Below are 18,183 nucleotides of genomic sequence, written 5' to 3'. Positions count from 1 at the left end.
TACCTCATTGGTCCGGACTTGACTGGGCCTTTGTATCAAGATCCTGCCTCTGCCCGTCCTTCCTCTTCTGACACTTCAGTGTAAAATCTTCCTTTCTCTCTTCGGCATTTTCTGTGCTGCCTTCCGGATAACTTTTTGTTTATGTTCCATTTTCCTTATATACTCTTCATTTCTGTGTAATCTTACTGTTAAATATTCGTTCTTTATTTCTTTAAACAAAGTAAGCTTAATTTTATCTTATAGGTTCAGTAATTCTGGCATCTTGAAGTCTTTGGTGGGTACTGGTCTGTGTCCAGTCGGGAAAATAGAATGCACAGAGCTGTTTGAGGCAGAGAAGGGTTTAGTGGAGTATTTGATTGTGAGAGCGCTAGAAGGCTTCAGGGAGAAGGGCTTGCTGTTGGAGGCATGGCTGCTGCTGCCTTGAACTTTGCTGCAGCTGTGGTTGCCTGCCTCTGCTCTTTCCCACTCCCTCTTCATTTCCCTTCAGAGCAACCTAACAAGATTCCAGCTGGCAAGATGTCTTATCTGTGTAGTCTTCATACCTCTAACCCTCTACAGCGGAGTCAGGAGAGCACTGAATGCCAGCAGACAGGATCTGGAACTGGGTATATGCCATCTGTTGTTTTTGCTGTTGGTTCTTGCGCCTAAAGTCGTGTTTGTCTTTGTGTGCTTGGATATTTTTAGATACTGGCATTTCAGGATTACTTGGAATAATTCGAATCCTTGTGTGTCTTTTCATTTGCTTGTCAGATCCCTGGGAGACCTACCTGCCTGGAATATGAGGTTACAAAATGAACTGAATACCAGAACTTTCCTTATGGCTCATCCTGGTAGAAATTATGATCTCAAATTGTCTGGAGAGCTGGCTTTTCACTTCAGCAATGATTGACTATCAGTGCTGCGGTTCATTCATCAGTTGAGCAGATATTTGAGCCCCTTTGTGCTAGATGCTGGGTTTGAGTCTATGAAGAGAAACCAATTTGGGGGGTAGTTATACTTACGGGGGATACAAACGTAAGTCTGGTATAGTGTTGGAAAGTGAAATGCTTTGTGGAGAAATAGAGCAGGAAAGGAGCAGCTGCAAGTACCCATGGAGGATTACAGTTGTCACTGAAAAGGTGACATTTGAATGCAGGGAGCCAGGAGGCCATCAGCAGAGTAGGGCCAGTGCAGAGGCCCCAGAGGAGTTGAGGAAGGAGGCTGGCGCGACTGAACCAGGTCCTTCCAGGGACCTTGGTTTCTAAAGTGAGGTGATGGAAGAGAGTGCAAAGGAATGAAATGGTCCGACTTCTGTTTGAAGAGGCTCACTCTGGCTGCTGTGTTGGTTGGAATGCGTTGTCTTTCTAGTAAAGTAAAAAGTTGATTGGGATTGCATCAGCAGATGATCTCTACAGGTTTATGTTTATTCAGGAGTTTTTAGCACCTACCAAAAGCATAGAAAGCTATGGAAATACAAGTATTAGTCACTTAGTCGTGTTTGACTCTTTTCAACCCAATGGACTGTAGCCCGCCTGGCTCCTTTGTCCGTGGGGATTCTCCGGGCAAGAACACTGTAGTGGGTAGCCAGCCCCTTCTTCAGGGGATCTTCTCAACCCAGGGATTGATCCTGGGTCTCCTGCATTGTAGGCAGTTCTTTACTGTCTGAGCTACCATAACCAAGGGAATATAATGGTGGTGGCCTTCTAGGATCTGAAGCAAATATAATTTTATTTACTGTATGTAGGAGTTTATTCGGAGAAGGCAATGGCACCCCACTCCAGTACTCTTGCCTGGAAAATCCCATGGACAGAGGAGCCTGGTAGGCTGCAGTCCATGGGGTCACTAAGAGTTCGGCACTACTGAGCAACTTCACTTTCACTTTTCACCTTCATGCATTGGAGAAGGAAATGGCAACCCACTCCAGTATTCTTGCCTGGAGAATCCCAGGGACGGAGGAGCCTAGTGGGCTGCCGTCTCTGGGGTCGCACAGAGTCGGACACGACTAAAGCGACCTAGCAGCAGCAGTAGTTTATTTATAAATAGCCAGTCTTCTGCAATCTGATGTCTTAAGTATGTAATGATCAACCAAGGCAGTTAGCATTAAGATCTTAAAATTATTCTCCATTTCACTTTTTAGTATGATTAACTAAAGCATCTGATTTCTAGCTCTCGTCTCATTTTTTTCCTTTCTCACCAAGAGAACTTTTTTTTTTGTTTTGACCAAACTGCATGGCTTGTGGGATTTTAGTTACCTAACCAGGGATTGAACCCTGGTCTTCGGCAGTGAGAGCATGGAGTACTCCTAACCACTGGACCACCAGAAAATTCTCTCACCCAGAAAACTTTAAATAATTACATATATGTGAAATAGAATATATTTTTATTTTAATCTACTGTGGAGCTACTTTGACTGCTGTAGTTTCATAAAGAGAGCTGCTCTGAGTCTTAAAGTACCATTTGTAAATTCCCTGAAAAGTTTTTATATCTCTGTGTTCTAGAAGAGGGCTGGAGACCATTGCTAACTATGCGTTCCTCAGTTACACTTTTGACTTAGAAGTGTTTTGACATTTTCTAGGTGTAAAATGAAGGAGAATTAGTGTGTAATTTAGTCCCTGAATAATCAGTCTGGTGCTTTAATAGAAATGTATGTGGGAAGAGGAAATACAGGGTTTCCCTTTCATTTCATTTATTTCCACATTTTTTTAAAAGTTGAATTTAATTAAAATGGGCCAGCCAGATATCTGTCAGTTAACAGCTCCTAAGAACAAATAAGCAGTTCAGACAAGTCTTTGAGGTCCTTGTTATACTAGTTATTATTTGGATATTTTACTTCTTATTGAGAAATGGATGTAGAAAAGTCATCAAGATACAAATGTACAGCTCAGCAAATTATCTTTAAAAAAACACCCTACCCTTCACATGTTAATGGTGGAAATATAAAATGGTACAGCCACTTTAAAAAACAGTTTGGCGGCTGCTGCTGCTAAGTCGCTTCAGTCGTGTGCGACCCCATAGACGGCAGCCCACCAGGCTCCCCCGTCCCTGGGATTCTCCAGGCGAGAACACGAGTGGGTTGCCATTTCCTTCTCCAGTGCATGAAAGTGAAAAGTGAAAGTGAAGTCGCTCAGTCATGTCCGACTCTTAGCGACCCCATGGACTGCAGCCCACCAGGCTCCTCTGTCCGTGGGATTTTCCAGGCAAGAGTACTGGAGTGGGGTGCCATTGCCTTCTCCGAACAGTTTGGCAGTTTCTTAAAAAGGTAGATACACGACTTACCATACGACCCAGTAATTCTACTTCTAGATATAAATCTAAAGGAATTAAACATGTCTACACAGAACATATACAAGTGTTCATAGGAGCATATTCGTTAATAACCAAAAAATGGAAACAAGTCAAAGGTCCATCGTCCGATGATGGATAATTAGCATATGGTATATTCATACAATGTAATATCATTCGGCCATAGGAAGGAATGACGTACTATACATGCTACAACATGAATGGACCTTGAAAACACACTAAGTGTTAATAAAAGAAACCAGTCACAAAAGGTCACGTGATTCTGTTTGCATTATATATCTGGAATAGGCAAGCTCATAGAGACAAGCAGGTCAGTGGTTGCTTGGGTGGTGGTGGGTAGGGTAGGGGTATAGAGAGTGGCTGCTAGGGGTATGAGAATTCTTTCTGAGGTGCCGAGAATGTCTTGGAATTAGATAGCAGTGAAGACTGCATAACTCTGTGAAGATACTGAAAGCCACTGAATCATACACTTTATAAGGGTGAATTTTGTGGTATGTAAAAGATAGCCAATTTTTTTTAAAGGCAAACCAAATATATCCATGTGTGTTTAACCACCCAAGTTAACAGAATATAGACAGTACCCCAGAAGATCCCCGCCACCCCCTCCTGATCAATGCTCCAAGTTATTCTTGGGGGGAAAAAATAGCAGCTGTTTATACTGCTACTGTTTGCTTCTCAGAAGAAGCCATTGTTTCAGACTGAGTGTGAAGCTTTGTGCTCTCAGCACTTGGCTAAGCCTAGCAGGGACCTTTTTATAAAGTACTATTTTAATCAAATGCTTCTTTGTAATTTCATGGTGCCAGGGTGACCTACCTTTCAAAACAGGTGGCTCCATACTCTTGCTCTTGTTAATAGAAATAATGAGTTTCAAGTTTTTAAAGAAGTTTTTGATATAATTTTTTTTTTGAGTACCAGATATATTATTAGCCTGATCTCTTTATCAGTAGTTTGGACTTTATTAACTATTAAATACTGCTTACTTTAAATATTTCTCATTTTAATACTTCTGCCTGATTATAGCCACCCACTCCTCTCTCTCCCACTAGAGATATGGGTTATTGAAGCTATCTTTTGGGGGTGCCAAATTAGCATTAATAGTTACTTTAGTCTACATATGGGGGGCGACTGAGCGGCATGCGGGATTTAGTTCCTTGACTGGGGATGCGAACCTTTGACCCCTGCAGTGGAAGTGCCAGACCCTCACCACTAGACCACAGGGAGGTCCCTTTTGATAATATCTGTGATCTTGAAATTTAAAAGAAACTGCCCTTAAATACTTCTATACGTTTTAAAGTAGTTTAAACCCCGAGTAAGGTCAGTGTTGCTTTTTCTTTGCAGCGATGTCTTGGCATTGCCCATTTTCAAGCAGGAAGATTCTAGCCTTCCGCTGGATGACGAGACCAAACACCCACCCTTCCAGTACGTGATGTGTGCCGCGACATCGCCCGCCGTGAAGCTGCACGACGAGACGCTCACGTACCTGAACCAAGGTCGGTATGGCCACGCCGCGCTGACATAAGGGTGCGCAGAGGTCCAAAATGGCCTTTTGGCATCGCAGCCTGGATTCGTGGCAATAATAGAAAATTAGATTCCTTCCCTCAGACAGCTTCAGTTAACAAAAATTGTAGAACGTTTTACTGTGCCCACAAAGTAATAGTCTGGAAAGTGATTTCGTAAAGAGGGCATGGACCAAGATGTGTTACAGGGTGTTTTCAAGACAAAATCCGAAGGAGAAGCAGGTAGGAAAGGATGTCAGTTATTTTTAGGAACATGGTTTCAGTGTGGAACCTGAGAATGAAGCAGAAGTCCAGCTAGCAAGGGACTTGGTCTCGGGCGTGAAGCAGGTTTGTGCTGAGAATAGACTGCACCAAAGTGGAGTCTGTGGCTAAAATAAACTGCGTTAAATCTTGTTTCTGCTTAATGAGAATGCTGTGTTTTGCCGATTTGAAAGTGAGAGTGGGCAGAATAGAAAATAGAGATGTGGGGTGATTTACCATTAGAAAGAGTAAAGACTTTCTTTTTGAGGTGTGCTGAGCAGCTGGAGCACTGGCCAGTGAGGCCTACCAGTGTTAACGAAAGTACTTGGTTATACATATGAGGAACTCAGTTGTTGGACACCTGCATCTGTTGGGGACTGAAAGCCCGAGGGGCTCTGATGTTGTTGTTGGGTTAGTAATCCAGTTGGCTGTGCTGGTTCTTTGTTGCTGCGCCGGCTTTTCTCTGGTTGCCGCGGGCAGGGGCTGCTCCCTAGAGCGGTGCTCCGGCTCTCCCTGCGGCGGCTTCTCTTGCTGGGGAGCGCGGGCTGTAGAGTGTTCAGGTCCAGGAGCTGCTGGTCCTCAGCTCGTCGGCACAGGCGGAGTAGTGGTGGAGCACGGGCTGCGTCGCCTTGTGGCCTGTGAGATCTTCCTGGACCAAGCCTGCGTCTCCTGCATTGGCAGGCTTATTCTTTAGCCCTGAGCCAACAGGGAGGTCCTGGACCCTTGTTTTTAAAAAGAATTGAACATTTTTGTTGTTAGAAAAATAGTATATACTCATTGTAGAAAAACTGCATATGTCAAGGGATAAAGCTGAAACTGGACTTTAGTTGCATCCCCCTCAAGAAAAGCAGTTACATCCTAGGTGTGTTTCTTTGTGTGTATCTATTTTATTACAGCAAAACGGGAATTAACATCTGTTCACTTAAGAGTTGGGCTTCCTTGGTAGCTCAGCTGGTAAAGAGTCCACCTGCAACGTAGGAGACACCGGTTCAATTCCTGGGTTGGGAAGATGCCCTGGAGAAGGGTTAGGCTACCCACGCCAGCATTCTTGGGCTTCCCTGGCGGCTGAGCTGGTAAAGAATCCACCTGCAATGCAGGAGACCTGCGTTTGATCCCTCGGTTGGGAAGATCCCCTGGAGGAGGGAACAGCTACCCACTCCAGTATTCTGACCTGAAGAATTCTATGGACTATATAGTCCATGGGGTTGCAAAGAGTCGAACACGACTGAGTGACTTTCACTTAAGGGTATTTTGTGATTGCTTTTCTGTCAATAAATAACATCTTTAATTTCCTCAAACTTGTGGAAAGAGCTATAGATTTTAGACTACTTTAGTTAGTGATTATTGTAAGATGTGGAAGAAAACTTTTTTTTAAGCTTCTGAATTTTCATTTGACATACAAATTTAGAATTTATGAGGTTTTTCTTCAGGTAATTCTAATTTGTAGCCTCTGGCGATACTCTTAATTTTGGTATTAATATTTTAGGATTTTGATGGGTAGGCATTCAATTACTTGAGACTTAAGTTTCATATTTGAAAGAACCGTAATAGTTTATGCACTAATCTATTTTAGACATGAAAAGATCAGCAGAGACAGTGTAGAGATTGAGGGCATTCATTATCGCTTTGTTTCTAATGAGAAAAAAGGAAGTAACTGGAATCTCTCTTAGGGAAAAGTTGAATAAGTTAAGGTGCATACCATGGGGTGAATGAGCCCATGGAAACTCACCCTTCTATATAAAGAACTTCAGATGTGTCTGTCTTTGGGCCTGGCAGAATATTCGTACCTTACAACTGTTATTATTAAACTGGATAAAGACATCTCACATTGCTAGAAGTTGCAGTCCACCATCTGTAGTGATAAAGTATTAGACCTGCATTCACTGAGTGTTTACTGTACATGAAGCAGTGTACTAAATACTACGTATGCATTGTCTCACTTCCACAATAACCCAGGAAGTGTTGTTGATCCATTACAGATTTTCAAAGCTGAAGCATAGAGCGGTTGATAAACTCGCTCAGTGTTAGTTTGATCAAGCTTAGATTTAAGCCGATAAATTGTTTATTACTTAAATGGTTGTTAATGTTGAAGTATCTGTAGTAGTGTGCACAAGTATTTGTAGCATGGCATGCGAAATCTTGGTTCCCTGACCAGGGATGGAATCTCTGCCTCCTTCAGTGGAAGCTCAGGCCCCTAACCACTGGCCCACTAAGGGAGTTAGTTCCCCACAAGTCTTAAATGTGTAAGTCAGTTAATTTATACATAGTTTATTCCCTCAAAAATACCGCCTCTGTCCAGTATTTCCATGACCCTAGCAGGCTTCCTTCTGTTCTCCTAGCTGACACCTGAGGTTGACCATAATCCATATTAGAAGTGCAGATGACTTTCTGGGACTTGACTCTGCTCCTTGCAGTATTAATGATGAGTATGTTATTGGTTGTAGAATTGTGGTAATTTACCTCTTTATTTCTCCCAACATTTTAAGAAAAAAGTAGAAAAATGAATTGCATGTAGGCTGCATTTTTGAAAAGATACATTTGAATAAGCATTAAAAATGCATTTGAGTAATCATAAATTCTACTTCTATATACCTTTTTAAAGGAATTATAGCGCTTTAAACTTATATGACTATCAATTCTTTAACAGACTTGTCTCCTAACATTTATTGCCTAGCATATTTTGAAAAAGGTTCGGAACCCAGGATTTTGTGTGAGTCCCTTCAGTTGTCTCCATAGTGGCTGCACCAGTTTGCATTCCCACCAGCAGTGCAGGAGGGCTCCCTTTTCTCCACACCCTCTCTAGCATTTGGTTTTTGTAGACTTTTTGAAGCCATTCTGACTGGTTGAAGTGGTACCACATAGTTTTGAGTTGCATTTCTGTAATAATTAGCTATGTTGAGCATCTTTTCATATACCTATTGGCCATCTGTATGTCTTCTTTGGAGAAATGTCTTTTAAGGTCTTTTGCCCATTTATCGATTGGGTTGTCTTAGTTGTTGTTGAGTTGTATGAGCTGTTTGTATATTTTGGAGATTTGACCCCTGTTGGTTGCATTATTTGCAGCTATTTTCTCCCATTTTGTAGATTGTCTTGTCTTTTTTTTGTAGTTTCCATTGCTGTGCTAAAACTTGTACGTTTGATTAGGTCCCATTTGTTTTATTTTTATTGCCTTGGGAGACGTAAGAAAACATTGGTATGATTTATGTCAAAGAATGTTTTGCCTATGTTCTCTTCTAGTCTTACGGTGTCATGTCTCATGTTTAAGTCTTTAAGCCATTTTGAGATTATTTCTCCAGGTTGTGAGGGTGTTTTCTAACTTCATTGATTTACACGCAGCTGTCCAACTTGCTCAGTATACTTGCTAAAGAGTACACTTGCCTCTTTTGTCAAAGATTAATTGACCGAAAGTATATGGATTTATTTCTGGGTTCTCTGTTCTGTTTCATTGATATATATGTCTGTTTTTGTACCAGTACCACATTGTTTTGGTTACTGTAGCTTTGTAGTATTGTCTGAAGGTCTGAAAGAGTTATGATGCCTGTCTTCCCCACACTCCCGCCCCTCCCAGGATTGCTTTGGCGATTTTGAGTCTTTCATGGCTCCATATACATTTTTTTTTATTATTCTAGTTCTGTGAAAAATGTCATGGGTGATTTGATAGGGGTCACATTAAATCTGAAGATTGCTTTCGGTAGTTATTACCATTTTAGAAACATTAATTTTTCTAATTGCGGAGCATGGGATATCTTTCCATTTCTTTGAAGTATCTTCAGTCCTTTATTAATGTTTTATAGTTTTCAGCGTATAGGTTTTTCACCTTGACTACATTTGTTTCTAAGATTTTTTGATGCAGTTTTAAATGGGATTTTTTTCTTTACTTTCTGTTTCCTATATTTCATTGTTGGTGTAAAGAAATGAAGCAGGTTTCTGTATATTACTCTTGTATCCTGCTATCTTGCTGAGTTCATTTATTCTAACAGTTTATATGTGGAGGTTTTAAGCTTCTCTGTATAGAGTATCATGTCATCTGCAAATAGTAACAGTTTTAGTCTTTCCTGTCTAACTTGGACAGCTTTTATTTCTTTTCTGATTGCTGTGGCAAATACCTCCAATACTGTGTTGAGTAGAATTAGTGAGAGTAGGCATCCTTGCCTTGTTCTTGAATTTAGCAAGAATGCTTTCAGCTTTTCGCCGTTGGCTATTATGTTGGCGGTGGGTTTGTCATCAGTGCCTTGATAACATTGCGATATGTTCCCTCTGTACCCACTTTTGTGAGAGTGTCTATCGGGAATGGTAGTTGAATGCTTTTTGTGCTTCTTATGTGGCTTTTGTCTTTTGTTGATGTGATGTATCACATTGATTTGCTTATATCTGAACTGTCCTCGTGACTCTAGAACGAATTTAACTTAGTCATGATGTGCATTCCTTTTTATATGTTCTTGGATTTGGTTTGCTAATATTTTGTTGAGAATTTCTGCGTCTAAATTCATCAAAGATACTGGCCTGAATTTTCCTTTTTGGTGGGATCTTTGCTTTCGTTGTCAGAGTGATGGTGGCTCCTGGAATGTCTGTGGGGCTGTTGCCCTCTTCAGTCTTTTGGAAGAGTTTCAGTCTTTTGGAAGAGTTTGAGAGGAATCAGTGTAAGTTCTTTGTATGTTTGGTAGCCATCTGGTCCTGTACTTTCTGTTTGTGGAGTTTTTTTTTTAAATTACAAATTCTGTTTCACTTCCAGTGAAGGTTCTGTACAAATTATGTTTCTTGCTTCAGTTTTCAGGGGCTGTATGTTTCTAGAACCTTGTCCATTTCTTCTAGGTTGTTGAATTTTTTGGCATATATAATTGGGCGTAGTATTCTCTTAGCTTTTTTGTGTATCTGTGGCATCAGTTGAGAGTTCTTTTTCATTTGTTGTTTGTTTGTGTGGGTCCCTCTCTTTGCTCCCTGGTGAGCCTTGTCAGAGGGCTGTCACTGTAGTTTAGGCTTTCGAAGAACCAGCTCTTCATTTCAGTGATTCTTCTCCAGTCTGTTTATTTTCTCTGGTCTTGGTTGGTTCCTTCTGCTGATTTTATGTTTTGTTTGTTCTTCTAACTCTTTTAAGTGATAGGCTAGGTTGTTTGAGATTTTTCTCTTTTCTTTGAGGAAGACCTGCATTGCTAGGAACTTCCCTCTCAGAACTGCTCTTGCTGCCTCCCAAACATTTGTATGGTTATATTGTCATATCAGTTTCCTCTAAATTTCCTGTTTGGTTTCATTGTTGACCCATTGTTTTTTAAGTAGTGTGTTGTTTAGTATGCATGAAATCATTTTTTTCCCTTATTTCTACTCATGTGGTTGATTCCTTGCTTCATTCTGTTGTGGTCAGAGAAGATTCTTGAAATAATGCTTATACTCTTAAAATTGTTGAGCTTTGTTTTGTGCCCTAGTATGTGGTCAGTTGCAGAGAATAAACCATGTGCACTTGAAAAAAACTGTATTTTGAGTTTTGGGGGTAAAAATGTCCTGAAAATAATCAAGTCTTAACTGTTCTAGCGTATAATTGGTTTTTTAAAAAATCAACTTATTTGATATTGATTTATTTTTGTTGATTTTTCTGTTTCTAAGTTATGTTCGTTAATGTCAGTAGGATGTTAAGGTTTCCTACTAATACTGTATTTACATAAATTCCTCCCTTTATGTCCGTTAGTATTTTACGTAGGTGAGTGTTCCTGTACTAGGTGTATATATCTTGGTGAGTGTGAAAGGCTCTCTCACGTGGCTCCCTTCATTATTACATAGTGTGCCTTTAAAATGGTATTACTTTCTGTCCGTGCGGGGTCTTCACTGCTGCGTGGGCTTCTCTCCGGTTGCGGGGCACAGGCGTCTCCCTGAGGTGGCCTCACTTGCTTCAGAGCACGGGCGCTGCAGCCTGCGGGCGTCAGCGGTTGCTGCACGCAGGCTCAGAAGCTGGGGCGCACGGCCTCAGTTGCTCCGCAGCGAGTGGGATCTTCCTGGATCAGGGACTGAACCTTGGTCTCTTGAATTGACAGGCAGATTCTTTACCACTGAGCTGCCAGGGAAGCCCTGCAGTGTCCTTCTTGATAGCCTTTGTTTTAAAGTCTGTTTTGTCTGATACGAGTATTGCTACTCTTCACTTTCTTGTCACTTTCGTTTGCATGAAATATCCTTTTCCGTCCCCTCGCTTGCAGTCTGTGTGTGTCATTTGCCCTAAGGGGGGTCCCTTGTAGGCAGCACATTGTGGGCTCTTAGTTTTGGGGGGTTTCTTTGGTTGCACCATGTGGCTTGTGGTATGTTAGTTCCTGATCAGGGACTGATCCTGGGCCCTTAGCAGTGAGAGCATGGTGTCCTAACCGTTGGGCCTCCAGGGAATTCCCTAGGCTCTTTGTTTTTTATCCAGTCCACCAGGCATTCTTTCGATTGGAACATTCAGTCTGTTGGCATTTAAACTAATTGATACATATGTATTTGTTTCTGTTTTAAACCTAGTTTTCCAATTGAAGTGTTGTTTCTTTCTGTGGTTTAATGATTTCCTTTTGTGCTTGTTTTCTCTTCTTTTTGGCTTCTGTGAATCTATTGTTTGTTTTTAATTTGTGGTTGCCCTGTTTTTCAAGTATGTTAACCCCTTGTGTCTGCTTGCTTTACACTGATAGTCATATAGGCTCAAACACATGCTTTTAAAAAAAGAAGAACCTGCATTTTCTTACTCTCCTTCCCCATATTTTATGATTTTTTTTTTTCTCCAAAACATTTTTATGTAACTGCCCCGGGTCTTAGTTGAGGCGTGTGGGTATTTAGTTGTGGCACACGAACTCTTACTTGCAACATATAGAAGCTAGCTCCCTGACCAGGGGTTGAATCCGGGTCCCTGGCCGTGGAGGTGCCGAGTCCTAACCGCTAGACCACCCGGGAGCTCCCCACATTTTAAGATTTTGAAGTCCTTTTTTGTTTACTATTTTAAAAATATATATTATTTGGCTGCTCAGGGTCTTGGTTGTGGTGTGTGGGATCTTTAGTTGTGGCATGTGGGACTTAGTTCCCTGACCAGGGAGTAAGTCCCGGAGCATAGAGTCTTAGCCACTGGACCACTAGGGAAGTCCCTGGTGTCCTTTTGTAATGCCTTCATCTTTATTCTTTTTCTGTTCCATGTGTTTATCTTCACTTTTATAAGTAGGCTTTTCTTTTTGATCTGTACACTGGCTAATTTAAGTGATTTACTTTCCAGTTGTAATATCTTCCTTCCTTTGTCTTCTTGTTTCTTTTATATTTAGAGAAGGTCTTTCAATATTTCTTTTAGGATAGGCTTAATATTGCTATATTCGTTAGTTCTTATCTGAGAAGTTCTACTTTTCTTCCCATTCTAAATGATTGTCTTGTTGGGTAGAATATTCTAGGTTGCACATTTTTCCCTTCAAGACTTTGAATATATTTTGCCACTCCCTTCCAGCCTCCAGTGTTTCTGTGGAGAAATCAGCTGATAGCTTTTTGGGGGTTCCCTTGTAATGAACTCTTCTGCTGCCTTTAGAATACTGTATGTCTTGGTGTGAGTCTGTTTGGGTTCATCTTATTTGGGACTCTATGCATCTTCGTTTTACTTATATTCTCTTACTCTATGAGTTTAGGAGAAGGTTATCTACTGTGGCCTTGGAGGGCTATTTATATGTGGCAGTGCCTCTGTGTAGCTTGTGTTGGTTTAATTTCTTTTCTTTTTTGGCGTGCAGTTTGGTTTGGATGCTTGCCGTCTCTTTCCTCAGTGTGTGCTGGCTGCCATCCTCTCTCCGGGACCCACCTCTGAAGCCTGTGCCCCAGCACCCAGCCCGAGTCTGCCCCAGCTGCTGAGCGTCTCAGGCTGCTGAGTGCTGCTCCGGGCAGCAGCCCTCTGTGCAGGTCTCTCGGTCTTGCGCTGCACACACTGGTTGCCGCATTCTCCTCTGAGGCTCCGAAGCTCCTCCTCTGTCTGATGATCTCCCTACCAGGGAGACTTCCCAGCATGTGGAAACCTTGCCTCTTCCACGGCTCCCTCCCACAAGCGCAGGTCTTATCTAGATCCCTTTGTCTTTCTCTCTGTGTGTGCTATCCAGTTATTTGGGATTTCCTTGCCTTTTTGAAAGTCTGAGGTCTTCTGCAAGCATTCAGTAGATGTCCTCTGAGAACTGTTCTGCATGAAGATGGGGTTTTTTTTGTATTTGTGAGAGAAGGTGAGCTCCATATCCTACTTCCCCGCCATCTTGATCTGATCCCTCAGCAAAATAAGCTGATCAGACTCACCTTTCAAAAGGAAACATTCTCAGTTGTACATGTACAGTTCTGATTTTTTACAGAAGCCTTTCCTGAAATATAAAAAGAATCAGGTGTAGATGTGGAAAATGAACATCGGGCTTGATTAATTTTTAACTAGGAGTTCCAATAGAATCCTGTGATTATTTTTTAGCTAGCATGTCTGCCCAAGTGGCTCAGTGGTAAAGAATCCACCTGCAATGCAGGAGACATGGGTGTGAATCCTGGGTCGGGAAAAAAATCCCCTGGAGGAGGAAATGGCAACCCATTCCAGTATTCTTGCCTAAAAAATCCCGTGAACAGAGGAGCCTAGCAGGCTACAGTCATTGGGTCTCAAAAAGAGCTGGATGTGACTACCCTGAAAAGTTCCTGCAAAGTATGTAAAATATATCTCAATGGCCCATTTTAGTATAGTAGCATCTATGCATCAGCATTGATGGTGTGACTGTTAAGTGTTGACATAATTTTTTATTCGGTCTTCTGGTTTTTAGAAGTTAGATTTTTATTCAGATTTGCTCACAAGTTAATTTTCTTATGTTCAAATTAACTCTTAAGCTCTACCAAAGGAAAATGACTTGCCGTGGAAATGTTGCCTTATTTACCAGAAATGATACAGTTCTCCAGTTATCCTGTTTGATTGACTATAGTTTTATAGAGATTTAACCCCAGAGGTTTGATTCCAAATCCAACTTTCTTAACCACCAAGTCTCTTTACTAGAATAGTTCCAGTGTTTTCTAAATTTTGAGTTAATTGTCACCATTTAAAATTTTAACAGTCTAACTAGATGATTTATATACATGGTTCAAAGTTCAAAAGGGAGGATATACAATGAAGCTCTTTTCACAGCTCTCTAGTTCTGCTTGCTCAGCCCAGGTAGTGATTGAATTAGAACCCTTTATAGACACCTGTGAAGATTGTAATCTTGTTTTATGACACTTTGTATATAAAAAAATTGTTAATATTTTATTTATTGCAATAAACTTATTGGTTCCTGTGGTGACTGAATTATACTTAAGCATAGTTGTGATGAATCTAATGGTCTTGTCACTAAAAGATACAATGGAAGAGAGAACTTCCATTCCTAAAGTAGATGGTAGAAGCTGGCATCCCCACTTTTCAATAAATGCCCAGGATATATGCACCTCGGCTCCCTAGGGATGTCCTTACATACATTATTCAGATACCCTTTTTTTCCTTTAAACGTTTCTGTTGGTTACAGTGACTGACGATTTAAGTATTTTTCTATGTGTGGTAGAGTGAGCGGTTGTCCTCAGCCGTCTCTAGGGGCCTGGGCCTGTGCTTAGATCCCATTCGACTGCTTGCTCATTTCAGCAAATTCTTTAATATAATAACCTCCACCTAAGATAGGTGAGAATTAAATTGAGTTACATAGGAAGCACAATGCTAGCCTTTGCTGTTTTTACTATTATTTATAACTAAGTAGCTTTAATGGTTTCTGATTGTATTGGAAGACTAAGTTTAATCATCTTCGCTGACATGTTGGAGTTTCATGTGGCAGATAAGATGAGCAGTTTTTACAAACCGTTAGAATGCAGCCCTGGGACTAGATAGCTGCCTACCAGTTAAGAAATTTTGCCAAGTTTGTTAGCAAGTATGATTGCTGTGCTGTGCCCAGATGCTCAGTTGGTTCTGACTCTGCAACCCCATGGACTGTAGCCTGCCAGGCTCCTCTGTCCATGAGATTTCCCAGGTGAGAATACTAGAATGGGTTGTCATTTCCTTTTCCAGGACATCTTCCCACCTAAGGATCAAACCCACATCTCTCGCTTCTTGCATTGGCAGGGACATTCTTAACTGTGTCACCTGGAAAGCACCTTATAACAAACGATATTTTGCAGGTATGATTTAATTAAAACTATTAAAAGAGAGATTATTATGGATTATCCAGTGGCCCAGTGAAATCACAAGGGTCCTTAGAATTGAAAGAAAGAGGCAAGGGAGTCAGGTGTCAGAGGGAGATAAGATGGAGGGAAGAAGATTGCCACAGACCAACGGATGGAGACTGCTTCAGGTAGGGGGGACAGGGGAGTAGCTTTCCCCCACGGCCTCCAGCAGGAATGTGGCCCGCCGACAGCCTCTCTGTAGCCCACTAGACCCGTTTTGGACTTCTCAACTCTAGAACTGTAATAAGTTTGTATAATTTTCAAGCCACTGAGTTTGTGGTAATTTGGTACAGCGGCAGAAGGGAGCTAAGACACCAGCCAAGGCAAAAGTGTGCTAGGCAGGTAAGCTCCGGAGTGGTGCAGGGCGGGCCACTGCTGTGTGTCACAGCTGCTTTCATGCTGTGGCTGGCGTTTTCTCCTCAGATTTTAGACGAATACACTCTGCAACCTACAGTCCTGCCTCCTAGCTTATCCCTGAAGGCCCAGTCAAACCTGAGTCTTAAAATGGGCATCTAATGAACCCTGAGCCTTTGCATGTATGCATATGTGTGTGTGAATGCACATATATGTATATTCAAATGTATGGCCTGTACACAAAAGTGTAATGAATGTAGATGAAGATAAGTGGATTTGTGAAGCATGCCTGTGTACTGGAGCCAGAGCTATCCTCGACTGTTAAAAAGATGTACAATCCTGTTACATAAGGGAATGACTATTAAGTGAATTTTGGTTACTGGTGAAAACTTTGTAACTGAAACAGCTTTATATTCAGTTAGTTCTTAATTTTGACGTAGACAAGTTATTCCCAGAAGAAGGTCCCGAACACTTTGTGGTGGAAAGAATATGGACTGAATGGCTATGTGTAGCTTTTCACAAAGCCGTGGTTCTCCAGTGTTAGCATGCATTGGGATCCCCCAGAGGGCTTATCAAAACATGATCGATAAAGTTTGAGTCAGTAGGTCTGGAGGACGGCCAGAGAATTTACGTTTGTGACAAGTTTCCAAGTGATGTTGATGCTGCTGCTCTAGGGACTGTGTTTCACTTTTTGAAAAAATATTGCCTTATTTGGCTGCTCTGGGTCTTAGCTGTGGCACACAGAATCTTCAGTCTTGGTTGCAGCATGCGGTTTCTTTAGTCAGGGCATGTGAACTCTGAGCTGCAGCACGTGGGATCTAGTTCCCTGACCAGGGATTGAACCTGGGCCCCCTTAATTGGGAGTGCAGAGTCTTAGCCACTGGACTACCGGGGAAGTGCTTCACCTTCTTATTGCTTCAAATATTCTTATTGCTTTAAATATCTGAACATCTTCTCACTACCACTTCTTATAAAGGGGTTTCCTCAGAGGAGGCTTGACACATAGGTGCAGCCATTCTTTAGCCATAGCTTGGTCATCCCTACTGGCAGTCCCCCGTCTGGGTCCTGAGCAGCTACTGCTGAAAAATATGGGTCATTGTGTAACACCGTAGAGAAAGTAAATTCTATGCAGTCTTAATTTCACCAGTTGGGTAGAAATTGAAACAAGTTTTCCAATTGATGCTCTAGAGTGTCAGTTTTTATTGAAAAAAAGTAGAGATTTTAAACTGAGTTGATGTTTTCCTGGTTATGCCTGGGTAGCTGTCCTTCTCAGCTCTTAGGTAACGAGAAGACTTAAACCTCTGACATTATGAGGTAAGCACCTGTAGTCCCACTGTAGAGCCTCGAGTGGGGAGCTCTCCATTTGAAGAGTCTACCCATGAGTTTGGTTGAACTCCGGGAGTTGGTGATAGACAGGGAGGCCTGGCGTGCTGCATGGGGTCACAAAGAGTCGGACACAACTGAGCGACTGAACTGATGCAATATAGTCTTCACAACATCTGAGCACCACAAACAACCATAATTGGATGTTGTTTCCACTTTGGCTCATCCTCTTCATTCTTTCTGTAGCTTTTTCTCCACTTCTCCCCAGTAATATTTCATTTCACACTGTAGTAGATTTTCTTAAGGTGAGCTTTTGTTCTTGTTATAACCTTCTGAATTAGGGCCTTAGAAGTAAATGCTCTGAACTTAGTCCAGGGGGGCCTGTCTCATCTCGGGCTCCATGTTGCCCTGGAGCACATGTCCATCTTGGACTCTTATATTCAGCGGTGGGTGGGGATATGAACTTGTATCAGTAACATTTTTTAATTCTGTCAGTGCTCTTGCTTCTCTAAGCCAAGAAAGGAGTAAAGAAATCTCATGAAAGGTAAATTCAGAAGATAAAGCTAAAAATAAGACTTGTAACTCATGGCATTTTTTAGTTTGTCTAACTTTATCCTTCATTGGTAGTGGGGCCCTTTTTTTATATTTCTTTTAGAACCTAGACTAATGTAGATCAACGAAATTATTATTAAAATAATTATGGGAAGAGATCAAATAGAAGAAGAAACTGAGCCAATAAAATTGTGGTATGATTGGCTATTACTCTCGGTGGATATTACCATTGAATGAAATTGTTGGGAGGGATTTCTAAATAGTGAGAGACTCAGGATGAAACTGAAGGAGGAAAGCAAGGACATACTGTCTGTAGTTTCCAAAAGGGAAATCATTTGAAGCATGTTAAGTGTTAGTTTTTTAAAAAAAACCTGCTTTTGACTTGAGAAGAACAAAAATCTATAGTGCTTTAATACAGGAGCAGCAAATTCTGATCTCTATTTATGGAAACAGGTGGAACTTGATACTGAGCACAGAAGTGTCCTAAGGTTGAGGAGGAAAAGAAATACAAACGAAGATAGGAACATTGAGCTTTCTTACCTTTTTCAGCCCTGAGAATTTGAGATTTTGCAGACTGCGAGGCAGTCCTGGTGAGAAAGGTTCACCTCCCGTCTCGCAGGCTGCTTCTCTTTGGCTTGTTGTCCGATTTGTAAGTCAGCTCGACCATCTACTTGAGTGCCCAGCAGGTCTCACAGACTCACGTGCACGGCCCCATGTCTTGGTTTTCTCCCACAGATCTGCT

At 41.6% G+C, this 18,183-nt stretch overlaps 1 protein-coding gene across 2 annotated transcripts in view; it reads left to right on the top strand.

Annotated features, from left to right (window-relative positions):
• Nucleotides 1-18,183, top strand: part of UBP1 (upstream binding protein 1) — a 65,108-nt gene that overhangs the window by 12,640 nt on the left and 34,285 nt on the right. For both annotated transcript variants that reach the window (XM_068982686.1, XM_068982685.1), the window contains exon 2: nt 4,621-4,772. In XM_068982686.1, the coding sequence (XP_068838787.1) occupies nt 4,621-4,772 (152 nt within the window). The remainder of the gene's footprint in view (nt 1-4,620; nt 4,773-18,183) is intronic.

This window comes from Capricornis sumatraensis, chromosome 10, assembly GCF_032405125.1.
Source record: "Capricornis sumatraensis isolate serow.1 chromosome 10, serow.2, whole genome shotgun sequence".
In the NCBI taxonomy this organism is placed as follows: Eukaryota; Metazoa; Chordata; class Mammalia; order Artiodactyla; family Bovidae; genus Capricornis; species Capricornis sumatraensis.
Note: the sequence above shows the minus strand (reverse complement) of the source record. Positions and strands in the feature narration are given on the sequence as shown.